This window comes from Lytechinus pictus, chromosome 15 (assembly GCF_037042905.1).
Source record: "Lytechinus pictus isolate F3 Inbred chromosome 15, Lp3.0, whole genome shotgun sequence".
Lineage (NCBI taxonomy): Eukaryota > Metazoa > Echinodermata > Echinoidea > Temnopleuroida > Toxopneustidae > Lytechinus > Lytechinus pictus.
Window position 1 is genome coordinate 15,930,839 of NC_087259.1, and position 27,929 is coordinate 15,958,767.

The window sequence follows — 27,929 nt, forward strand, 5'->3', positions numbered from 1 at the left end:
TTTATCTGTTAAAAAAAATGCAAAAAATCAATATTTTAGACCCCTACCCATCCAAGAAAAGGGAGAAATCACAATCTATGAAGAAAAAAAACCAAGACTATGATGCAGACTCATAGAGATGTATACTAATAACTATACATCTCTATGTGCAGACTCGACTTCAGGCAAAACTGCACTTTTTGTTATAGCGCCATCTTTTGATCAAACATTGACAGAAAACATTGCGAGATGTCATCTAACAAAGTTACGGCTGTGGCTGGCTAGCGAAATGGAAGAGACATCAAAAACAGAGGAAAGATAGACAGTATTAGATGCGGCAGTGTGCAGTACAGTACCATATTATATTAGGTAAGACAAAGAGTTTGGTATATTAGCAAAAACAGATACATAGCTCAGATCTGGCCTCTGCTCTGACTCTGCACTTGCTCAGCCTCGGTCGCCAAACAACTGCCCAGGGCCAGGCAGTGGCAGTGCAGTGCAGTGGCCAGGACTGGAGCCTGACGTGTGCGTCATGCATCAGCAAATATAATCGCAAGATACCGGTATCCTTTAATCCACAGAGCATAGCCATAGATCTAGATAACATAGAAGGTTGGGGGGAGGGGGAGGAGGGGAGTATGATGTGTAGACATTTAATCAAACCATGCAAACATCGGCACTTGATTTGGATTTGGTCATGTTGGTAGATAGACCAAAAGCTTCGGTCTCTGTTATGTTGGTTGTTCAGCTGAACTCCGTTGGCTTCACTCACCAAATACAGAGACCGAAGTTCTAGCGCGATCTGTACAGGGGACTCAATGGCCATATGTTTATGTACTTAAGATCGGATAAAACGGGGAAGTGAATTTGCGCGACAGCCGAGGTAAGTCACTGTTTTTGTTCCTTTTAACTTGATTTTTCTCAGTTTTTTGGCAATTAATGCCAAGAGGGAATATTAATTTGCATTTTGGTCGCGTTAATTTTCAAAATTTTTATTCATTAAAGACAAAAATTGAAGAGCCCCGACGGGGGAATTTTGCATTGCAAGTCCCCTAATGGTGGCTGCACGCTAGCGAGCCGTCTGTGTACGAGGAGAAAAAAAAAAAAAAAAAAAAAAGTTAAAAAACTCCTCGAAACAGACGGCTGCCAGCTGTCTAGTTGGTAGAGTTCTACCTCGAGCGATGTTCGTGCATGCTCCACTGCACATCACTACCGCTACACTACGCTCCACCTGCCCGAACATCGGGACGGTGAACCAGTTCGGATATACCGTGTGGCAAAGGTGGGATCAAATGGTGGTTTATTGTAAAAATTATAGAAAAAAATATAACGAGAAAGAAATATAGTTTTATTTCTTACTCTTCACCCTTATTTCACTCCGTGTCCATCCTCCGGTTATCCTCAAAATTGGTGATTTTGGGCCAGTATATAATTCCTCACACGTAATTATTCACGGCTGATTTCAAAACATCGCATGAGAGGGTCACTGGTCAAACAGCATGAATATTTATATTATATTGGATCGCTCAGAAAATACCAGAAATATTCCAAGAGTTTGGGAAAATATGGGAAAATATTCCACTGATTCGTAAGATATTATCCCAAACTCTTGGAATATTTCTGGTATTTTCTGGGCCACCCAATATAATATAAATATTCATGCTGTTTGACCAGCAACGCAATGTTTTGAAATCGGCCGTGAATAACGTGTGAGGAATTAGATATTTTGCAAATATTTATACAAGTTTGAGTTTACTTCAAAAATTCAACCCTTTTCCCTTTGTAGCATTCTGTGTTTGTGTTTTATTAAAAAAAAACTTTATCATGATAAATACAAATTCACTTGAATTCAAACATTGGATTGAATGTAATGTCTTATTGTCTGTAAAGGACAAGTCCACCCCAACAGAATGTTTTTTTGAATAAAAAGAGAAAAAACCAACAAGCATAACGCTGATAATTTCATCAAAATTCGATGTAAAATAAAAAAAGTTATGATATTTTAGAATTTCACTTAAGTTTACAAAACAGTTATATGCACATCCTGGTCGGTATGCAAATGAAAGAACTGATGACATCACACACTATTTCTTTTGTATTTTATTGTATGAAATATGAAATATTTTAATTTTCTCCTCGATATCATGTGTATCAAAGTTTTTTTTCCTCCCTGACATGTGGAATTACTATTGTTATAATATTTTGTGGTTCAGTCAAGTTGGTCATTGTTGTCAAATCTGTAAAAATTGAAAAATGGTTTAATTCAAATGATAAAAAACAAAAGAAATAGCGAGTGAGGGACATCATCGACTCTCATTTGCATATCACTTAGTTGTGCATATAACTGTTTGGTGAAAAATAAGCGAAACTTTAATATATAAACTTTGAAATTTTCAGCGTTATATTTGTTAGATTTTTCGATATTGATTTGAATCAACATTTTTCATGTGGACTTGACCTTTAAAGGTTGTGCTTCAAGGGGGAATAAGAATTGATTGAACGCATAAAGCCAGGCCCATTCATACCTTTGATTATCTTGTCTTGCAGGTCTGTAGCCAAGTGAGTTTCTCTAGACTGGTACCAGGTTTTCAGGTATACCGGAGCCACCTTCCTATACCCCATTAGAACCATAATGGGGTTTATGCACCAGCTCCTTATTCTTCTCTGGAAGAATTGGACTTTGAAAAGGAGAAGTCCTGTAAGTATTGATTTAACTTCGTTTTTTTTCTCACTTTAATAGGCCCTTCAGCATAAAAGATAAAAATAGATTTTACAATTAATTATGATTTGTAAAGCAAACTTCATTACAAAAATCTTCAATTTGTGATTATTATGCCACAAGGGCCCCACAAGTCCAATGATTTTTATATGATTTGATATACTTCATACTTTATGTACATGTAAAGGTTATTGCAAAAATGCATATTCTAGCATTTTTGCTGCGATACATGTTTTTTTTCTTCACAAACCATAATTGAATTGAATTGTTATCCCTGGAATATATTAAAGCCCAAATTTAAGTTACGGTGATGGATTAGTAATATGAATTACGCTTTACAGTATTAAAAGAAATATGGTTGTTGAATGTTTTTTCAGTTGTCCTCTCTCGGTAATGTTTTTTTTTTTTAATTCAAAATATCCTTTCAGCAGTTACTTTAAGCTACAAAAAGAGACCATATCCTGAAATTTGCAGCCTTCTTCATGCTTGAGAAGGGGTTCTAAATTTGCAAGACAAAAAATATACAGATCTTATTTAATTTGGGAGCTAATTGAAATAAATTTTGAAATAAATATTTCAAATCATTCATTGAAATACATTTTACACAAATAGAATCTAAAAATAGATGTACTAAAACTGAAGATTGTTCTTAAACTACATGTATTGGTATTATTGTGCTTGATGGATTTATATTTTTAATCTCTTTCTATTTTCTCTACCAGTTTGTTCTTCTGTTGGAGATCTTGATTCCACTCACATTATTCTTCATCTTAGTATCTCTCAGACACCATAAACCATCCATTCCAGAAAGCCAGAGTAAGTCTTAAAGTAAAAGTCTGTTTTAATTTATCTTTTGTCAGTCTTGGAGTTTGTTCTTTATGTATAATGTTTTGCCCGTTTTACTTTTTGGTTCGTAATATGTATTCATTTTATATTTTTGTTTTTTTTATGTTGTTTTTACATCAATCTATTGTAAATATTGTGATTCTTAATGATTTATTATTAAAAACATAGATCTGTAAAAGAAAGTCTGTTTAATAAATATTGGCATCCTGAAGATTAATTTCATGTCAAAGCGTCAGTTTGTTTGATTTTAAACAATGTATGTAGGCCTGTCTATTGTATTGTCAAGCATATAACATAATGGCAAATTGTTTGATATCATTGGTTGTTTAAAGATTTGAAAGTAGTAGGTTTTGTCACTGATTTCATGAAAAAGTCTGTAAACTCAAGGGCATTTGTAACTAGATCATTGTAGATCTGGATCTGGTACAGTTTTGTGAAATGAAATCTAATCTAAAAAACCAATCATGTTGAAGATCGCCTGCACAGATAAGCACATGTGAGACAGTGTGGGTTTAAAGGTTTTTTTCAGTTATGGACGAGGGCCGTGCATGCACTCGTTAAAGGGTATCAAAAACACAGATTAAAAAAAAAGGGTGGTTTTGAAAGACTGGTCAATGGTCAATCGCAGGGTCAAACGTATTTAGGGTATGTTTTTTTTTCCAAAGCTTTTTTTTTTCTAAGACTAGCCAAACGTTTTTAGGGTATGTTTCTTCCCCCAAGCTTTTTCCCTGGGGTCATATTCAGGCGACAACTTGTTTAGCGGCCAAAATGTGGAAATAAAGCCTGCGAAAAAACTTGTTTAGGGGGTTATTTTGCACATGGAGAAAAACAAGTTTAGGGGGTGTTTGGAAATAATTTGTGTACAACAATACATTTGACTACCCCCCCCCCCCCGGTAACCCCCCCACATTTGATGGAATTCTGTGCTTTTATTACACATTTTTTTTTCCTGAGTCGTTTGCCACATATTTTTTCATTATGCATACTAACACTTGGGTGGCCATTTTATTGGTTTTTGTTCGAACTAATTTTGAGATCATTACCACAACCGGCATTTATGTATCTTTGATTTTCATGTCAAAGTGATATGTTTGGTTAGATTTTTAAATGCATGTGTTTAAAAACACCTGTCCATGTGGTCAAACATATTACATAAAGGCAAAATGTTACGGTTGTTTTAATGACAATGATTATTAGAACTCTGCCCTTATTTCGATTTTTTTTATAATGCTCTTGATTTATTTGGGTAAAAATTGAATAGGGTCTTTTAGTGTTAAGTCTACTTAATCGTGTCCTTGTATGATTGTTCTTATTACTTTTCTTTTAAATTTAATTTATATTCAAGAATCAGGATGACTCTTGTAATGTGGGTCATAATAAGGATAACAGTTGGGTGGAAGTATACATGTACACAAAATTATAGGTCAAGTGTTGCTGAGCATCAGTGATAAGAGAGACCGCATACAATGATATCTTTACTTGTAATTGGTCTATATGATAATGCTTGTTTGTACAGACACTGATAGGTTCTTCTCTGTACAATATTGTGAAGAGCCTCAATATATAAACATTGCATTAAAGCGATAGACAGAATTTGTGTGCACAACACAGTGTAATCTGTTAAATTATACAGTGGATCCAAGTAAAAGCAAACACCAATAGTTATTGATGCTTTATTAAAGGTCAAGTCCACCCCAGAAAATGTTGATTTTAATCAAGAGAGAAAAATCAAACTTGCCATAACGCTGAAATTTTCATCAAAATTGGATGTAAAATAAGAAAGTTATGAAGTTTCGCTTATATTTCACAAAACCGGAACTGGTATCATGCACAACTCAGTGACATGCAAATGAGAGAGTTGATGATGTCCATCACTCACTATTTCCTTTGTTTTTATTATTTGAATTATGCAATATTTCAATTTTTACAGATTTGACAAAAAGAACCAACATGTCTGAACCATAAAATTTAAAAACAATGGTAATACATGTACCACATGTTCAGGGAGGAATAGAACTCTTTCACAGGACTAGGGGGAGAAAATTTGATTATTTCATATTTCATAATAAATTACACAAAAAATATGAGTGAGTGATGTCATCAATATCCTCATTTGCATACTGAGCAGGATGTGAATATAACTGTTTTGTGAAATTAAGCGAAACTTAAAAATGTCATAACTTACATCCGATTTTGATGAAATTGTCAGTGTTATGCTTGTTGGATTTTTCTCTTTTATTCAAATCAACTTTTTGTTGGAGTGGACTTGTCCAAGTTTAACTTAATAATGTTTGATTGATGCTAATATCTCACTTTTAATTTGTTGATATGGTAACGCTTGAATGAAGTTAATGTTCTGCCATTACAATCTTCTGAAGTACTGTTACAAGTACCTTGGTAATAGTATTGCAATTAAACCAATAAACAAATAGAAATGGTGTGCACAACACACTGTAATTTGATGTATTATACAGTGTATCCCACGAACCCCCTCCCCACCAGAATGAGGGCTTTATTACAATTCAACCACAGATATTTATAATTAACTAGATACATGTATACGTGTACATTGGTCGAATTTATAACACTTGATTGAAGATAACTTTTCTGCTCCATATTATATTCTTGAAATACAGTAATGAACCAAGTCATTTTCTATTAATTTTACATGTTTCCTACATAATTTGAATATAAAGGAATTTGAAAATTACCTTCCCATACATACAGTGCACTGTATGTGTACATGTAGATCAAGCTTAAATTTTGAGAAGAGATTAAAATTAGTTTTCAAGGGCCACTTTTTATAGCATAATCAGATGATTATTAACAATAAGTTTTCGTTGGGTCAGTGAATACTTTTATTTTCATGAAATGGATGGACTTTTCACATTTCTTTCTTCTGTCTTCGATCGTTAAACTTGCATCACCACGATGATACTTGTAGTGACTCAAGATTTCTATTTATATCTAAGTAGCTGTTTGTAATGTACGTGTATATAATATTTGTTATCTAAAGGAACTGTTGCTGGCCTAGTGCCATGAGCGTCTCTGGACGGTGTGCGCGCTAAATAAAATATCACTATTATAGAATCCGCAAGTACCTTGGATTCCTTGGATGATAGTAAGTCATTGAGTGTGATCTATATGTACAGTAGTTTTTGTTTATATTTGTAATACCACAGATTTGAAACCATTTTTGTTGATGAAGAGTTTGAAGACTTGGACATTTCATTTGGCAAATTTAGAAAGAGACCGTACATGTAAGGACTGTTATTTTCTGATTACTGTTAAAATAAAAACAAAAACTCTGTATTGGTTCTCTACTTTTCATAACATGGAATTTGATGTTTTTGTTAGTGTACATTTTCTATGACAAAACCAAATTTCCATCTTAGATCAAGTTTGAAAATTATGGGGTTTCATAAATGGAAAAGACCATTTCTTGGAATGAAAAATCACTGTCCCTAAGACTGGTTCCTTATACTGGTCCCTCATAGTTTTATTTGGAATTTCCAAAATCTTTAAATATTTTAAATGTCTGTCAACACTGTATGTAGAATAAAAAATAAACCTGTTTACTTGTAGAACAGTATAAAAGTGGCCGTGGGTCATATTTTCAGTAGTAAGCTGAGGTATAGAGGTCTACATTGTCTGAGGCTGAGGCTCAACTTGAAATGTATGTCTGTACATGTAGTTCTAAGGTTGAGAGAAAGAGAGTTTTGTACATTTTAAGCCTACAAACTACATTGTACATACATGTATCAATGAAAATTTGACATAAATTGTGAAAATATAAGAGATTTTATTACTTTATTTCTGTGATGTCGTAGCTGTAGTACATGTATTTCTTAAACTGCCATTTGTTTTTATAATTTTTACCTGCTCTTTTTCTCATTAATAATACATATTTTTGTGACATCAGATGTACATATAAATGCAAAATATTACATGTACAGTACCTCCTGATGTACTGATCTGTAAAATGCCTTTTTGAGTTTTGATTGTTTTGAAGAATTTTTCTACAGTTTATTATTTCATCTGTATGTACATGTACAAATATACATGTACTGTACGTATTATGGACATGATACATTGTGGCCCAGTGGATTAGTCTCCTGACTTTTAAACAGAGGGTCGTGTGTTTGAATCCCAGCCATGGCGTAATTTCCTTCGGCAATAGATTTATCCACATTGTGCTGCACTCGACCCAGGTGAGGTAAATGGGTACCTGGCAGGAATTCCTTGAAATGCCACCATGCTGTAAAAGGCTGCCAGGCTAAAGCCAGGGTAATACTATCCAATTAAGCGCATAGGGACGCATTTGGCAGTGATATGCGCTATATAAGCATGGTGGTATTATTACTATGATGTGGTGGAGCTGCATGCATATGATGTTACACATACAAAAATCATGATGGATTTTCATCCAACGTTCTCCAATATTTTTTTTTCTAATTTTTCTTACTTTATCAAAACAAACTTATTAGCAGGGTGAACTTCCCCTTTAAGTGTTGTATACAAACCAACATAACAACACTATCTGTTTTCCTATCTTTCTCCAGTATCAAAACACAAACTTAAGTGCACCGTAAAGGGTCATGTGAACCTAACAACTCTCCTTTCCCTTTTAGCGGTGTATACAAGAACACAAATTTAAGCACATCAGGTCTTTATGTGAACATAACAACACTCCTTGTTGCTATCTTTCTCCAGAATACTACATGGCACAACCTTTACCCTCATCTGGTGTCATACCGGTCATGCAAGTCTTCTGTCCGACAGCCGTCAGGGACCCCTTCGGTCTTCCGGACCACCCAAATTCAGAGTAAGTGACTGATCGTCTAATTGGCAATGCAACCTTTTTCAATGTGAAGAGTAAAGAAAAAAGAAGAAAAGTAGATTCAAGAAGAATATACAGGTGTACCATACAAATGTGTAAATGAAGCAAAGCAGACATTTTAACCTCCCCCCCCAAAAAAAACCAGAGTAATTTTTTGTTTGGTATAGAACTACCTTTGAAGCATAGAATGGAGTGAAAATTTTAGGATGTTCATATAACTCTCTGATGATCATTAAATTTGTATTGTATTTTGAAGGCTCTGTATAATTTAGATAAGAAGATGAGAAAGGGCACTCAATCCGTATTAAAAGATAAATACATGTATGTGACTGTTTGAAGGGTTTTTACTTAATAAAACATTACTGGCTGGAGTTATTATATCTCAAGAAATAGAGTAAAATTCACAGAGCAAAATGCTGAAAATTTGATCAAAATCGGATAACAAATAATGAAGTTATTGAATTTTAAAGATTTGCATTATTCTGGTGAAACAGTTCTAGGCATGTCTTCATGAATATTCATTAGGTGGACAAATGATGTCATATTCCCACTTGTTCTTTTGTATTTTATTATATGAAATTTATAGGGTTGTTCAAAATTTTTCTACCGAGAACTACATGTACATGTAGTTGGATTGACAACTGATTATGTATTAGTTATCTATTGTTGCAACTTATTTTATCATAATGGAGACACATCATTTACATATGAAAAAATGAAACAATTATGATTTCATGTAATAACATAAGAAAAAGGAAAGTGGGGATATGACATCATCAGCTCACCAAATGAATATATTATATTCATGACAATGTGCATATAACTGTATTCACAATATATTGATAAACTTTAAAATTTAATAACTTTGTTATTTGTTATCCGATTTTGATGAAATTTTCAGCATTTTGCTCTGTGAATTTCATTCTATTTATTTAGATATAAATATTTTTAGTCTGGACCTTCCCTTTAAATTCTAATATAGATGTGCTGTACTTTTGAGTATCAATTTATAATTGAAAGTGATACAGAAAATAGACACTACATGTACATTTAACACATGAAGATGGCAATGTTTTATTATGTCATTCATATCGTTTATCCTTCACCTTTTATATCTATAGACAGGCAATCTTTATACAGATCACCTCATTTCCAAACATTGTACATACATGTACAGTGGTGCTAGAAAGTTAGTGAACCCTTCCCACAAAAGGCATCCCTTTAAATAATGCCTAGTGTTGAATGTAGACAACAACGCTGCAATGTCGGGCAAGCCCAGAGAAACAAACTTTATTGAATGTAATATGTTATCACCTGACTTCACAATCACAATTAGCAGAACTTGAACACTTTTAAATATGTTCATTTTTGGGTGGGTTCACTAACTTTTCGCCACTGTATATCTCCATTCATGCTTTCAAAATTCTTGTTGTCGTTCATGAATTTTATTACAAGTTTAATGCAATATCTTGTTTTCTGGTGTATATAGCAAGGGATAAACCTGAACTTGAATCTGGGTATGCACAGTCGAGCTACATTTTTAGGATGTGCTCTTACTGTGGAACATAACAAAGACCCAGGAAGTCGTCAGTTTCAGAGGATGCCTTATTACATTGTACATCCTGCATATTGTGTACATTGCAATTTCCTTCCTTTGTCATGCGAACTTGCTACATAAATGTAAAGGAGGAATGATGCAATGGATTCCAGCGTAAAATTGGTGATATTTTGATAGTGTGGGATGAATGTGCTTCAACCTGTGACATCAGGCAGTGCCTATTATGGAGCACATCCTCTTTGTTTTCAGAAGGAACAAAATGATTAATGAACCACTTGTACTTGTCCCTAAACATTCTTTGGGCAAAGAATGAACATATACATATTAATCTTGAAGTCAAAATTTTCACAGTGCTCAGACAAACATGTACTGTAGTACGTTAAACTAGTTCTGCAATCTTGTCAGGTACCATTTGGGTTCTGTTCGGTTCAGCAGGGTTTTTTTTTTTAAATCTTAGATTGTACGTTTGGTTCAGTTTTGGGGCTGGCAATATAAAATTGTAAAATTCAGTTTTCACCTTCTGAAAAGTCCATATCAATATTTCCAAAAATGATAATGATAAAATAAGGAATTTGATTACTACAAACTGTACTCTTGTACCTGGTAATTGCTTTCACACACTACATACATGTAATTTGCTTTCATGCAGACAAAAATTCGTAGTATTCTCTGATCAGGGTAGATTTCCAGATTTACCGGGTATTCCAAGTTTTGGAGTCGATCTGTATACTGTACATGTAATATTATTTCCTTGGTTGTCTGTAACAGATCTGAGATTTCAATCCCGACTTACTTTATTTTTCTGTTCTGCGTCATTTGATGCTTGCGTAGCTTGGCAAGAAATAATTCTGGCCTTTTCTGGGTAGTCATATTTTGATTGAATATATCTCCTTTCATTTTGTGCTCACTAGACTAAGTTTTACATGTTACAATGTTCTTCTGAGCATTTACATTGTATGTAGAGTGTGTTGCACATAAATGAAAGTGTGTAGAAATGTGTGTGGTCATGGGGCTGGTGGGAAGGGGGGGGGGGGGTGTCTTCATACTATAATGCCCATTTTATTTTGTTATGAAAATGAATCAAAATAAAAAAAACCCACAAATTATACAGTCAAGAAAATTAAACAAAGAAAAGGAAAAAAAAAACTTGTACATGTAAGGGTGAAAAACAGTGTTTTAAAGAAAAATTATGAGAAATAGAAAACATATCTTGTTTTAAGTATGTAATGTACATGTAGATTACATGTAGCTGGGGCCACTTTCAAATTGGTTCTTTAATTGTACATGAATGTACATGTAGTGTAGTAAGTTTTATTATTTTTTGGGTATGTCATCACTAGACTCGCCCCTGGCATATCAGTGTCACAGTGCTAATGTACCCTCTTAATGGAAGAATGGTGTTGAAGGTTATTCGTCTTCCATTACAACATGTTCACGTCTGTTCAATGTTGTGTGAATTTCCTATACAAAGATTTAAAACTGCATACATAAAGCCGGGTACCAGTACATTCGTGAACAAGTATGTTCTGTATAATAAATATTAGCATTTTATAATACTTCTTGCATGATGATTATGATACATGTATGTGACTTTTTTCCATGTACATATACATGTATGTAAATTATTTTTCAAAGCAGAAGTTTGTATTTACTTTGACTGAGAAAGTGCTGTATAATTTATTGGTTAAAATTAATTGTACATGTCATTAGCCCATCTATTACCAAAGTTTTTTTTTTTTTTTTTTTTTTTGGGGGGGGGGGGGCAATTGAAATAGATAATATAAAATCTGTATATTAATGGTAAATAAAAAAGAACCATGGTTTAAAGATTCTAGGAAATGAAAAGTGGAAACATGTATTTCATGCAGTATTAATATTGAGAAAACTTTTTCAGCAATGGGCCCTCTTAAAAATATTTAATCCTGCTTTGTGCAATCCTGTATTTTGTCTTTTTTCTCTAATTTTGATTTTATTTGATAAAAAATAAAACGAAAAAAAAAATGTCCCCTATTTATTTCTTTTCTTATTCAGGGTGACCAAATTCTTGGAGCAACTTGACCAGCTTGTCAACACAAACACGATCTTCACTCGCAAGTTTTCCGTCAGTGATATCAGCGTTCTGCCAGATGTCTTCCAGGATATCCTCGGGAACCAAGACTCGGTTGAGTACAAGTTTGCTTCTGCCGACGGTAAGTGTATAGCCACTCTGTTTTCATTTCCAAAGTTTGTTGAATGGCACTGGTAACTTTGAATCTGGTCTGATTCTTTTTTGTCTATGGTCTATATTATGTTCGTTCCACTTTATATGTTTGTCATTTTGCCTCCAACAAAGATTCTGCTAGGATCGAAAGCTGAGGCCCCTTTTGACTCTTTTTTGTGTGTTCAAATTGAAAATCTATTTTGATATGATTTCATTTATATCAATCTTATTATTTGGTTATGAAAATACTTGCCCAAACCCTTTTCCATCTGATGTATTTATAATCATTAATAACAAACTTTTCCTCTTTTCCAAAAATGTAAATGTCAATTTAAGAAACCACAAGTAAGAGGTAATATTAAAGAAACCTTGGTATTGGAAAGGTATTATGCATAGGCAGTATGCTGAGCAGGTAATATTGACTCTACAACTAGTGCGTTTGCCAGCATTTAAGTTCTCTCTAATATAAATTAAGAAACTGTAATTAACACTTTTCCTGAAATATAGAATATCAATTTGAGAAACTACAAGTAAGAGGTAGTATATCCTTGGTATTGGAAAGGTATTATGCATAGGCAGTATGCTGAACAGGTAATATTGACTCTACAACTAGTGCATTTGCCAGCATTTAAGTTCCCTCTAAAAATAAATATAGATTAAGAAACTGTAATTAACACTTTTCCTTAACTATAGAATGTCAATTTGAGAAACCACAATTTTAAAGTGGGAGTCCAGAGAAAGAAAGCTCTGATAGTATTAAGACATGATTGACTTTATTTTCATACATGTACACCATGTTTCCAGTGAGTTTAAAGTTAGGGGAAAAAAATGCAATGAAATATTTGCCCAGTGCAGACGTCAATTTAATTAGAAACCACAATTTGAAAGCGTAATAGTTTAATTGAAAAGGGCACTTTATGAAAGTCCAGACAGATTTACATGTATTGACTCTGCAAATGGCTTTCTTTGTATAGAGCCTGTTCTCACTTGAAACAAATGCATGCAAAAACTATATTTAGGGACATGTACAATCTTAGGTCTCAGATTATACTTTCTGGCAGTGGGGATACATTCTGAAACATGAAAGCAGATCTGCATAGCAGAATTTATTATTCGAGGAGGTCTTTATAGTACAGCTTTAGGCCTAATGGATTCAAATGATGTATGCTGTTTACATTTCAAAGAGTATTATGATTTTTTGGGGGCAAAGTTTGTGCCCCCATGACTTTTTTATGAATATGTATATACATGTATGTAAGTGTTAGTTTTAATATCAGAGAACGGACATTTTTATGGTAGTCTAGACTCAAACTATGAACTCTGCAACTAATTCTCTTCGTCTTTTCTCACTTTAAACAAATTCTGTAGACAATGTACATGTACATATTTAGGTAGCATCTGGGGGCCGTTTCATAAAGCTGTTCGTAAGTTTAGAGCGACTTTAAGAACGACTGGTGATCCTTTCTTACGCGCTTAACCATCGCCAATAATACCATTTACCACAAAAAAGGATCACCGTCGCTCTTTACTTACGAACAGCTTTATGAACCATTCACCAGGGTATCTTTCTAGCAGTGAGCACTGGGTACACATTCAAACATCTGCATGGCAGCATTGCACCATTATTATGAGGTCCCTAGGACTTTCATTCAGCTACAATACAGTGCGTCCCACAAAAAAACGAAACCGAGATTTATCAATGATTATAACTTAATCACAAATACAATAGACAAATGACCTACCATTGTAAAGCTTAGAATCTCCTCTTTCATCTGAAATTACTTAGATTATTTTTCATTCACGCATGAGTGACCAAGAACAATTTGAAGAGGGGATACCAAAAAGTCATTTGGCGGGCTGTATCTGGGTTTCAAAAAGAAAACCGCATTTTTAAAAAGTTCAATATCTGCTCTTTAATTTGATACCTCAATTACAGAAAATGGTTAAAAAATAACAAAGATCTGGTCATTTGAAATAAGGCTTGAATTTCAATAATTTCATAAAATGAAGAGGTTCTACAGGCTAGCGTTCAAACTCACTTGACACTCTGTTTTGTTGACGATCAGCCATGCATTAAGTCTTTTGTTAACCATGCGATAACTTCTGTGGGAAACCGGTGAAAACACGTTTATTTAATGAAATTATGGAAATACAAGCATTGTTTCGAGGGAACATAACTTTTTTACTTCTTGACCATTTTTTTTTATTAAGGTATCAAATAAAAATGCAGATATTGAACTCTTTAGGTATGTGATTTTCTTTTTGAAATTCAGGGTTTTTGGTATCCTTTCTTCAAATTGTTTTTGCTCATTCATGCGTGAATGAGGAATAATCTAAGTAATATCAGATGAAAGAGGAGATTCTAAGCTTTACATTGGTAGGTCATTTGTCTATTGTATTTGTGATTAAGTTATGATAAATCATCGCTTAATCTCGGTTTCGTTTTTTTCTGGGACGCACTGTATATACAGTGACAAACTACGTACATTACAGCTCCAATGGATTAAAAGTGATATCAATGTAATATAAGTTTTATGTAATACCCAGTAACTTCAAATGGGAAGAAAATTGGTTTCTATAGTCTCGTTATTATATTGCTATCACATCATTATTTCACTATCATAATTGCTTGGCATCACATGTGCAGTTATGTAGTATTATTATTTGTTTTACGTCAACTGATTTTTTTTGGCAAAAACAGATTTTTTGTAATAATACAGGTATTTGAAGTTTTCATTACATGTATATTAATCTACACATTATCATATTGTCATCATATTATCTTTTTATTGTCATTATTATTTGTATAAATTGTTGTTTTGTCATCATATTATCATTTTTATAGTCATTATTATTATTTGTTTGGCATCTCTTGTACCGGGAAAGCTGATTTTCAACAGTTGTTTTACTGTAATTACATACATGTACCTTTATAGAAAATGACATTTTACAGGCATCTTATAAGTTTTCAGTATAGTCTATGAATCGATATTATTATATTTCTATTACATTAAAAAAAAATTATCATTAGAATTTGTTTGTCATCTCATGTGCCTCCAGGGAAAGCTGGCATGTTTAGCTCAAGTATTTGTTTTTAGTCTTGCACTCTTACAGATACCTTATTTTCTTTAATATAAACTGTTTAATTTATAGAAAGAAAGTATACGTGAAGTCTGTGATATTTTGATTTCATCACATATTAATTACAAAAAAATATGCATGCTCATTGACTTCTATACGGTAAATGTATCTTGGAAGAACATGTACATGTAAACTTTATTTTTAGTTTTTATTCTTAATTTTAATAATTGATATCATTTACAGATGGGCATTTTCACCACAGATGGACACAGAGGCAAAAAAATCAAGTTGATATTCATGTCAAATGCTTTATGTTTTTTAATAAAACAAGACCTGAAGTTTCTGAGACAAAATTTTTTTCCAACTCTGGCAGCCATTTTTTATTTCAAAATGGCTGCCAAAGTATGGATACAAATTAGTGTTGAAAATAGTACATTGATACATATTTTGTTTTGACAGATTTTTAAAGAACAGGTTTGATCATGATGTTTTTGCCTGTGATTTAGCTTGCTCTTATAACACTTTTTAAAATCCCACAGAAAGAAACACCAGTAATTCATTCATCTGATAAAAAAACATTGATGAAGTATGTGATATGGTACAAGGTATGTAATGTCAGTTAACAAAAACATCAACTTTTTTTTCTCATTTCCTGGAAAAGAGGATATATTATATGAAACTTGGTAGATTTCCTCTCTAGGTAACACCCCTCCCTTCTACACCAAAATTAAAGATTAACAATTAACAATGAAGCCATAGGGTACCATTAGATATATGTAATGTCAGTTACTAAGTGGAAAATGTAATGTCAGTTACCGAGATGTAATGTCAGTTACCATGATAAAACGTTGGTTACCAATATTGAAATGCAAATATGTGGTCAATTTTATGGTGAAGAAATATTGTATGTACTTGTTATTTAAGTCTTTCCCTTTAAATTCACACCAGAAGGAGCTTGCTATTGACTTTTAAAAGGTATAGTTCACAAGGAATACTATATGAAATTATGAAGGAAGTTGCATTCCCATCGTGCAAAAAAATACTATGAAATTGTTTTGTACATGCACTTACCAAGTACCTAATTGTTTGTATCAGACAATTTTTTGTTTGGTTTTCGGGGGGGGGGGGGGGGTAGGGGGTACTTTTCCCAACCTATTGCCTAAATCTGCAACATTTTTAAAGCTTAACATTGTGATGAAGGGGATTTCCAGGGTCCCTTTTTTAGTTTCTAGGATTCTTTTTAGCATTGCCTCACTAAAAGTAAATTCCTGGTTTTTATACCTGTTAGTAGTGTGGATGTGTGATACAATTTTGTTTTTGGTTTACAAGTATAGATGAAAAGTGAAATTTGACAGTTCTGATCAATGTTGCATGGATCTACTAAAACTGTGGTTTTTTTTTTCTAATTTACAAATAGTTCAGTTTCAGTTTAGAAGCTTGAGTTTATTTTTTGTTGACAGCTTAAAAAAGAAATTAGCAAAGAAAATGATTAAACAAATTATGAAGAGAATTAAAATCCGACAGATACATACATGAACAAGCATTGCTTGCACTGACCAGAATAGAAATCAATAAAACTACATGGCTGCTTGAGATTCGGGGGAGGGGTACGTGTAGCCTAGGGGAGGAGACCCTTATTCATTTTTCCTTTTTTGAGGGGAGGGGGAGGTTGGAGAAGGAAAAGGTTTAAAAAGTCAATATAAAACATGTGTACAGTTAATGCAATATTAAATTACTAATAGGAAAACATGTAGCTGCTATGACCCCCCCGAGTAAGTAAAACATACATTTATTATCTTTTGATAATTAAAAATGTGAAGTATTATGAAACTTTTATGATTTTAAAAAGCCTTACATATAAGTATCAAGAAAATTATGCCTTGGAAAATCATATATAGCACTGGTAAATGTTAAAATGTATTGTCAGTTACCGACAAGTAATGATAAAAATGTTCAAATCAAAGAAAGGAATTAAGAAAAAGAAATTTTTTTTTCATTGAAATGTTCCTAGAAACTCAGGTATACACTTCCACATCAAGCTCACTTTCATGTAAAGCCCTGCACAGAAGATACAATGCAATGATTCCACACATTTGACTTCCATGTGTTATCTCTATGGCAAATTAAGTGTAATGTCAGTTACCAGCATGGTTGTGGAAAAATTATCATAGCCCCCAAAAGACAAAAACAAATTGTTTAATATTTTGACACATCTTAAGCTAGTAACGGAGGTATATTTACATATTCAAATTATTACTCTATCTACTCAGGGACATGAGATATTTCAATTTTAATGAACACCCTGAAACTGCATGTCCTTTTGCGTAATGTCAGTTACCGACACATTTTTGCTTGCTGATGGGTAAAAAAATGTGGTTACATAGGAAAACTTAGTATCAAAGTATACAGTGTACAGCAAGGTTCACTTTATTAACTCTATCAACAGCAAACTCCCATCATTTGTTGTTTTAGAGATACACACAATGAAAGGTGTGAAAACATTGTGCCGTGTAATGTCAGTTACCGTGAAAATGCCCAGATGCAAATCATTACCCCTGTGCTGTAATGCAGTTGATTATTTCTGCTGACATGTAATCTATTTTTTTTGTATCATATGTCATAAATTCTTTTGTAAATGCTTGTATTTGTAAAGAACCAGTGATAGGTAAATTTCCTGTCTGGGTATATACATACATGTAAAAATGAATTCAAACCTAAAAATCAATCTATAATCTACCAACTTATAGCAGGCAAATAAATGATTATTTTTCCATTTTCGGGGACTACCTTCCACAACCGATTGCCTAAATCTGTAACTTTGTATGTCCTTTTAACATCGCAGAAAATGGGGAATATTGGGGACACTTTTGGTATTTTTCAGGGCTCTTTTTAAAAGCATTTTGGTGTCAAAATCTCCCCAAGCCTCCATGTAATTTTTCCCTGAGCTACATGTATATTCTATTTTACTCATCATCTTTTTAAAATCATTTTCCCTTTTTGAATTTCCTCTCCTTTCTTGCAGATTTCCCATTGTCATCGATACTGAAAGATGACAAAGGTTTCAAGGATTTCTTGGTGCAGAATCTGAGCTTGAGCCAGCACGATGCCGATCACATAGTGGATAGCAATATTAGCACCAGCCAGGTAATTATTGAAACTCTTCAATCATTTTGGTCTTGATATTTGAAGGAGGGTGTTGCATGAAAACTTGCAATCAATCACAGTCAGCTTTATGAAGCATGATACGTGCAGTTATGCAAATTTCCATGTGATTACTAATCTGCTTCATGCAGCTAAAATTGGGAATCGATTTGCGCAGTTTAAATTTGGTAAATTATTAATAACATACGTAAGAATGATTTTTGCAATGAATTTGCAAGTACATAAGTTCCTTGCATTATTCTCTCGGGCCAGAAGGGTGTTTCATTGATTAAATCAATTTTAAAAACAATTTTGATATAAAGCACTTAGGAGGAATCAAGCCATGCGTTTTGATTATTGGATAAAAGATTTGACTTGAGAAGATGCATCAGCACTTGCTACACTGTACATGCCATAAAGATACTTCCAATATTTCCAGTTTAAAGCCTTCCAATTGACGGACAAACTCTAGGGCCCTGTCTTACAAAGAGTTGCAATCGATTTGAATCGATCTTAAATTGCAATCAATAAGTGTAGCTCAGAGATATGAATTAGAGATCATCCTCAATTTGAGTTTGATTTGAATCTATTGCAACCGTTTATGAAACAGTACGTCCTGTATACATGTATTTACTACTCCTCCCATCTAATAAGAAAATGTAATTAAATTTCTGACATTAATGACCTCTGGGTCTAGCGAGATGCTTTTTTTTCAAACTTTACTCCCTGGCTGCCTTCTACCTTGAACAATAGGAGAGCATGTTTGGAATATAATGGCCTCCAGATTAGGGAGATTAATTGTATTCGGAAAGCAAGACAGTGGAATATTAATCCAATAGTACTTTGACATTATGAAGTTGCCCAGTGGATTTTATTTCTATGTTGTTGTAAAGTGCTCTTTGAAGAAGATGAGTATGAAGATGACATTGATGATGAAGATTATGGCAGTGATGATGAACATTATGACACTTATAATGATGATGTAATAACATTGATGATGAAGATTGTGACAGTGATGATGCTGCTGCCGATGATGATGTAATAACGATGATGAAGATGATAGTAATGATGATGCTGACAATCATGATGCTGCTGACAATGACAATAACGATGACAGTGATGATGATGAAGGTGACAATGAGGACGATGATAATAACTATTATGACAATGGTGATGATGACGATAACGATGAAGGTGAATCGTAATTCATGCTTGTTTCTGGATTGGAAGATGACTGAACATGGTCTAAATTGTACATGTCAGCTCAATACTTCAGTAAAACCCTTTCAGTAACCCTTCCTAGTGATAGACAAACTACTGCTATAACCTGTATCACTCCTCTCATCTAATAAATACATTTCATTAAATTTATGACCTCTAGCTTTTAATAGCGAGATGCATTTTCTAAATTTCTCATAATCATCTCCGTGGGTAAAACTCCCTGGCTGCCTTCTACGCTGAACAATTACATCAGAGGGTTTGTTGGGTATAATAGCCTCTATATTACATGTAGGTGGATGAAGAATACTTTGGCCTCGTAACACAAAAATAAGTTATTAATTTTTTTGATTAATAAATGAAATGGCCTATCAAGATCACCGTTGCATGTGCATTTTGCACAGTAGACTTACAAGGAACCAATAGGAATTGTTCTTTCATATTAGTGATTAATCACTAACCTTCGTGTTAAAGGCCCTGGAGTTGGTAGATAGGGGTTTGGAGAAAATCCACATGTAGTTAAAAATTAACCCCAATGTATAATGAAGTCGCTCAGGAGATTGTAATCCTCTGTTGTTGATCATTGCTCTTTGAAAATGATGAAGATGGCAGTGTTTACGATGAGGAGGAGGAGAAGGAGGATAATCATGACGGTGATGATGATAATGATGATGCGGATGATGATAATGATAATGGTGATGATGATGATGATAATGATAATGGTGATGATGATGTTGATGATGATGATGATAGTATTAGTAATGATAATGATGGTGGTGGTGGTGATGATGGTGATGATGATAATGATAATGGTGATTATGATGGTGATGATAATGATGATGGTGATGATGGTAATGATAATGGTGATGATGATGATGATGAATGATGATGATATTGGTCAAGGTCATGATTGTGATGATGATGAAGATGCTAAAATTATGACGCTGATGATGATGAGAATGGTGGTGATGATGATGATAAGAAGGGGAATAGTATAATTTTAGCCAGTGTAGCCACTTCATAGTTTATAACTTGTCAATTGCCTCTACACTACATGTTTTGAGCACCCACAGTGTGTCTAGAATACCTAATAAAATGTACATGGGGTCATACATGTACCATCAGGTTTAGGGCATCTAATTCAAAATGTCAATGTAACAAGGAGGTATCAACCGTTTTATTTCTCAACATTTGAAGATCAATTTAGATTTTGCTAAGTTTTGATGTGTCGATGTGAGAAAGGATTTTTACTATTATCCATGTTTGAATTGAAATATTTTAATACAGATTTAAAGCAGTTGACACACATATTGAAATATGAAATTATTTGATTTCATGTAATTAAATAAAAAGGGAAAGTGGGGACATGGCATCACCAGCCTAACAACTACATATTCATGACAGCATACACACACACACAAAAAAAACTGTTTGGAAAAAATATTGCCAAACTTCAATAGAGCATTATTTTGATTAGATTTTGTCATTTTGATGAAATTTACAGCATTTTGCTCATTAAATCTTTATACTCTACTCACTCTGATGTTATTATTTTCAGCATAGAGAACCAGTTTAATTATTTTACCTCCCTTTCATAGATATTGAATGTCTCCAGGTTTTATTAGGGTTCGACAGATTGTGCTGCAAACTAATTTATGGTTGCCTTTCTTCTATTGATTTCAGAGTGGACTTCTACTTTTATGTTGCACTTCAGTGGGCACTGAAATGGCATTTGAAAGTGCTCTTCTCTGGTCTTTTGTTGATGATCAGAGAATTTGTTTTGATTGCTAAAAATAGGTTGGAAAAGGTGGTCAAGCTCCAATGGTTGTTTTGCCCTTTTTATTTATTGACTATTGAGGGGGGAGGGGGAGGAGGCATAGCAAAGCTTAGCAATAAATCATAAGAGTTGATTTGTATTATTGATTTTGTATAAAAACATTTCCCAAGTAAATATTCTTTATTGGTTTGATGCCAGCATATTTTATACAATAAATAACCTACACCATGTAGGTCCAAGGATACCTTCTGTGTAGAGATAAAAAATGTGGATAGACAACTAGAGAAATACATAATTCAACGAAAGAACAAACAGAAAAATTGTAAAACTGATAAGGGGAGTACATGCACTTGAAGAGAGACTTTATAAGTAAATAGTAATTAATTAATTAATATATTATAAAGCCTGGTAAGGGGAAACAATCACAAGAGGATTTTATGGATTTGTAGGCCAGGTATAAAGTTATTATTTTGAAATAATGGAAGGATAAAATCATGTATAACATAGATAATTTTATAGAAATAGATGGTGTTTAGAGAATAATATGTATACATCGTATGTGCCAGGTACCTCAAAATGAACAATTATAGAATTATACTGTATGTACATAATAGTTGAGATCATTAAAACAGAGTAGTATTTCAATGCTAATGAATATTAATTCATAATGTCTGAATACTGTGTAACAATATATGCATGCTTGTGAAGTGAAACAGAATAGGGTGGTTTAATTATAGTATATTTCCGAAAGCAAAATAAGATGAATGACATGTGAGTAGTTGAGAGAATCTTCATATGACATACATGTACCCTACCACTTGCTATTAGTATTATGGGCAGAGCAGGGCAGGTTTTACCCACGATGGTTCCCGTAAGATGTTAAAATGGCTATCTTGGATATGAGTGTAAAATACTTTCGAGGTTTCACCGAACGGTAGACCGACTTAAATAGTGCAGTTATCTGGTATCTGTTGTCTTTAGTTGTAAGTCCCCTTGATCCAACCTCAAAGCATATGAAACGGCAAGAAAAGTCGTTTTCCCGAATATCTGAAATTAGAGTGGCATATTTCTCACATTTACTTCTCCTAGCATTCTCGATATTGGGCTCGAAAGATACAGTTAATTCCCCAATTACCACTGATTTTCTGTTGGAATCCACCATTACAATATCTAGCTGTTCTGTTGTTGTAATTACATCACTAGTTACAGTTCCCCCACTTATTGTGTGACCTGGGATGTCAGCATTTATCAATAGATCTGCTTCATTAATTTGCTTTTAATAGTGATTGCACAACAAAGATGATTTCCTGGTGATCATGTTGGTGATCTGTTTTAAGGAAGGTGTATCCTTGGAACTTGTCAAGGAAGTCGGATATTGCAGATACAGAAATAGCATTTTTTGTTTACAAGGTACTACATGTATGCTTGTCCTCTATGTCAGGTCTCATCTCGATTTCAATTAAAACAATTGTTTTCTCTCTTATTTTTTTGTATTCACCGAAAGATTATGCTTAACTTCAGGGACACTTTGAATGGTATAATTGAATTAAAGATAAAATGTAAGAATAAAAATGAAAAAAAAACACGAGACATTAAACCTTTGACCTGTACCACTAGGGTATCTTAGTTTGCTTCAGAAATGATGTTTGTTGTTTACTGACCAGTTAATATTGAAAGATTTTCACTAAAAAACAATAAAATATTATGAAACGCACAGAGTCAACCATAAAAACACAAAATTTAGACATGCCTGAGTGCTTTCTGAAATGATTTTCCATCTTCAAAATAAAGTCAGTTTGAAGCCTGATAGTTACCCTTTATTTTGATACTAAATTGTCACTGTGTTTGAAGAGCATAAGTGAATAAATCGTAAATGATTGTAAAAATAAATCAGTTCTGATTACAGGTGTACCCAAACTTTTGACTGGTACTGTACATTATATCATATGGGAAAAGAAAACTCCTTTTTTGTCCAGATATTATGTACAATCATCTATGGAAATTATGCTGTTACTCCTATTTTGTAATTAAATCACTCCTATTTTGTATGTTTACAGGTTGGTAGGCCTGCATTCACATCATATTTCAGTAACTGCATGAGCTTCAGTATTTAATCAACATTATTGTAGGAACTTATATACAGTATTAAACAGATATTATCATTCTTTAGATTTCATCTTTAAAGACAAAGCAATGATTAAAGCTGAAATGCTTTAAACAGTTTTCGGCTTTAATTATTGTTTTATTTTCCATTTAGGGAGCTTGTCAAAAGTCCATGCACCGTTCTTTATCGTTTTTACTGCATCCGGGTTTTCGCTTCGGCTTTCCCGCCCAACGTTCCCTCGTCTTCAAAGGAACGGCCGCCATCAAAGGCCCATTGATGCCACCGTTCTTTTGTGCGTCTTTCCTGCAAGTCTTAATTTCTGTCGAAAGACCGAAGAATCTATTCTAAATAGCTCCCTCTACGACCAAAAAAAAGGCGTGCCTTCATATTTATTGTCGGATCGGAGAGTTCGGGTTACTGTTCTGAACTATGGTTCGCATCTATAATGGAAGTTCGGGTGCATTCATAAAGCCACGGTAGCTTAATAAAAAATCACGCACGTGTCATAAATCGTTACTGATCTTTCGAATTTGCTGCAATAACCATGAAAACCTCTTTTTTTGCAATTGAAAGAGTCAATTCATGACGTTTTAGGTGGGAAAATAAGATTCCACAAATTTTCGTTTCGTAGGCCCAAGCCATTCGTAGAATTCACGTCAACTTGGAATATTTATTATTACTCGCATCTGAAACAAAAAAAAAGAGAAGGAAATGGAAAGATGAAATGAATATGACCGGAACAGCTTGGCACTATTAGTCATAGATAGATCAAAGATTTATTAGAAACTGTTAAAAATAGTTTGTTCATTTTTGGACGGGCAACCATTTCCCCAGGATAACATATTGTCTCTTAATTTTCTTTATCTCCTTGTTTTAAAGAAGCGGGACCAAAAGAGAAGATGAAAAGAGGAAGAAGAAAACTAAGAAGGATAGGGAAAGAAAAGGTAGGGGAAACAGAGAGAAAATAATAAAATAATATTGGGATGGAGGAAGAGGAAGGGTGAAAAAATATGGAGGAAAAACAGTTGAAAGAGAAAAAAAAATAGGAAATTTGAGAGGGGAAGAAATTTAGGATCGAGAATCAACGGGAGAGGGGGAACAAATTGGAATATGGAAATGGATAGAGACAGAAAATAAGGGGAAAGAAGAAGTGAGAGCTGGTGGACGATGGGGGGAGAAATAAACGGGGAAAAGGGAAAGAGTGAAAGGGGAACAGAGGGAAGACATGCAGTGGCGGAGGCTGGATCCGCCCCTGATTTAGATTTACATTTTATTCACCCTATCGATCCCCTCTCGGGGTATGAGAGTACAACATATAAACAACTTATAACAGACTAAAGTATATAACTTCATTTAATTGGTTTAACGTATTAAACGAAATGTTCGGAAGTGAAGATAAATACCAAATGTGGTAACGATCTGAAAATTAGTTCGATCAGAATCCAATGAAATTTACCAACGGAGTGTTTGTTTGTATAAATGAAAAATATTTGCCAAATAGCCCTGTGAAAGAAAATCGTAAAAGTGCTGAGAAATGAGCTATATAAGCACGGAATTCCATCAAATGTCAGGTATTTTTCGAGGCAATATAATACACTGTCCCACGTATGCTTTTCCGTTTTAGTCATCATCAGAATTATCGATATTGAGCGGCGATTTCATTATTCTACAAAAATAAGTGTATATTAATGTACTAGATCTAGATTTATGATAAATATTTCGTATCAAAATCGTCATGTAATCATATTTGAAATTGCGTCTGATACTTTGTGCTGTACATGGGCTATGACCTCTCATAATTATCGATATCGTCATCACCGCTGTTACAATCGCAATCATTTTCATTTCTCTATTATAAGTATTATCTTCATAAACATTTCTATTATTTCATTATAATTTCATCTTCATAAATCGATGAGGTGGGAGAAGGAGGAGAAGAAGAAGATTTACCAAGGAGAAGCAGACGTACATGTAGAATGGGGGAGCAGTAAAAAGGGATGAGAATAATAATGAGAGATGAGGAAGAATACGAAGAGGAAAAAGGAAGATAAAGAAAAAGCTTATCAGTATATTACATAATCTGATCAAGTTTTTATTCTCATCTCGATCGTTCTCTGCATGGGTAGTGTTTAATTCATTGTTCTAATTGTCATGTTAAAACTCTTCGATTAACTTTGGTAAATAATACGTAATTTTGTCTTTTGAATTTTGTCGAGTATTAACAAGCATTCTAAAATGTTTACAAAAGTGCAGTGGTCATCGGATTTTTTTTTTCATATGTCATGAATCAATCACCATTTCTCGATGATGTTCTATTTTAGAAATAACCTTTTGAGCACCAAACAAAGTATGTTTCAATGTAACAGACCTACATCTTGAAGTCTGCCCCGATAGATGGTTTCCAATACAAAATACACACATTTTGATCGGTCGCCAAATCGCTGAAAAAAAACCAGAATGTGTGAAAAGGGCTAAATTTTCCAATAAAACACATTTGATTTCATACCTATCACATCACAATCATTTTAGGGCCATGCTCATATAATCAATATTATATCGCCTTGATATAATATAGTACTCAGGAATGGAATGGTGACATGAACTTTTCTGACCGGGATTTACCAATATAATTATAAACTTAAAAGCTTTAAATCATCATCAAGAAGGAATATAAGCGGACACAATTCAGTTAAAAAATAAGAACTAAATGGGAGGCTTACAAGTTGCATAAATTGTGTGTGATTTTTATTTCATCAAAAAGTATGTTTCTTGGTATTATTCATTGAATGTGTGACTTTCGTAACTTTCAGTATTTCATTTGTCATAATCACCAAGGCTACCACTACCACATTCACCATCACCGCCACCACCACCATCATCATCATCAGTGTTGATTATCACCACTATCATCAGCAGCATCATTATCGTCAACAGCAAGTCATCTATGTCATTATCATAGTTATTGAAATTAGGATCATTTTGGTAAGGAAATAATGAAAGGGAATGAAAGAAAGGTTGTAGCGGGAAGGGGGGGGGGTGAATTTGTTCTAAAGTAAAATCAATGTGAGTAGAATTAACTCTATGTTTTTATCTATATTGCAGTGATAGTAAAAATCAGTACAATGCTAGGATGCCATGATGTTCAATAATTTAAACTTCAAATTTCAATACTTCACGGGTGAAGATATGGGGCCGTAAGCTTCAGGATGATTATGTTGAATGATGTTAACATTAGATCATTACTCTAAAGTAGATGAAAGATAATTATTATTTATCATCTATATCAGGTTGTAAACAACTGGCATACAGCAAAAGCAAATAGGGCCATGAAATAGTCTTCTCCAGCAAGAATTGAACATTATTGACCTTTCAGGATTACTTGGCATTGATACTCATCGAGGCCTATGATCATGAAAAAGCAAGATCACTCACCCGTGTAGAGAATCATTGACAATGGCATGCTCAGCGGGTTCGCCACAGACAACAATGAATGGGAGAGGCGCTAAGAGAATAGTTCCCCATATCCGCTGTCGTGATTATTGTCATAATTTCAATAGATGAACCTACTTCAAAAGACCGTTGGCCCGTCCGATGGGGAATCTTTTGTACTATAGTGTATTAAAGTACGTGAATACAGTAACTACCGTCCCGACTTCTTTCTTTCACCATCATCGAGTAGCGATTCGCATGTAAAATCGCATAAATTATCTCACAAAACGGATCTAATGTTCATGATTACCAGCATCACCATAATCATTACTATTATCTTTCATATATTCTTAATTATATAAAATATGAAATTGATGATATTGGAGAACGATTGGAAATAGCTAATGAATGAATGATGATGGTGATGATGATAATGATAATTATAACTTTGAAGTGATATTAACGGACATGATAATACGAATAATAATATCAGTGGTAATGTTGATTAAATGCTAACAAATGAAGATGATTGGTACATTTTGCGGCAATGAACCATGTATAACATGAGACGCGTTTTTCCTTTATCATGTTTGTTATAAAAGGTTTTCATATCATGATCCTGAAATACATAGATTATATCTAAATTAAAAAGAGAGAGAATGGACCGCCTTCATCTAATTTTGGAAAAGATTTTGCGGGTTTTTGCGGTTGGCATTTGTAATACGAGATTATTCTAATGTTAGAGTACTGTAACAACCGAACTGCATGCCATCCCGGCTACTATACGTACGTTTTGAATACATCGGCTATTTCGATTTCTGGGTGCATGATACCAATGCAGTTAAAGCGGTGTACGCCTGAATCATATTGATTGTATTAACTTTATTATAACGTCGACAAACATAATTCATCAGATTCTTTATCATTACACCAATGACATGAACTTATGCACATATAGGCCTACGTCTTTTGCTTGATAGAACACTGACCCCCCTCCCCTCCCCCATTAGAGCGAGAACAATGAAATTGCGCTCTCT

The 27,929-nt window shown here is 33.7% G+C and overlaps 1 protein-coding gene across 1 annotated transcript; it reads left to right on the plus strand.

Annotated features, from left to right (window-relative positions):
* Positions 1-207: 207 nt before the first annotated feature.
* Positions 208-22,907, plus strand: LOC129278401 (ATP-binding cassette sub-family A member 2-like). Its single transcript, XM_064110264.1, has 6 exons — positions 208-348; positions 2,527-2,677; positions 3,421-3,514; positions 8,258-8,369; positions 11,974-12,131; positions 18,246-22,907. Exons 2-6 carry the CDS (start codon positions 2,612-2,614, stop codon positions 18,401-18,403), a joined length of 588 nt encoding a protein of 195 aa, XP_063966334.1. The 5' UTR covers positions 208-348; positions 2,527-2,611; the 3' UTR covers positions 18,404-22,907.
* Positions 22,908-27,929: the final 5,022 nt, after the last annotated feature.

Coding starts and splice junctions, on each gene's coding strand:
- LOC129278401 (XM_064110264.1), top strand. CDS start 2,612: ATGGGGTTTATGCACCAGCTCCTTATTCTTCTCTGGAAGAATTGGACT. Junction 2,678..3,420: donor CTTTGAAAAGGAGAAGTCCT/GTAAGTATTGAT, acceptor TTTCTCTACCAG/TTTGTTCTTCTGTTGGAGAT. Junction 3,515..8,257: donor ATCCATTCCAGAAAGCCAGA/GTAAGTCTTAAA, acceptor ATCTTTCTCCAG/AATACTACATGGCACAACCT.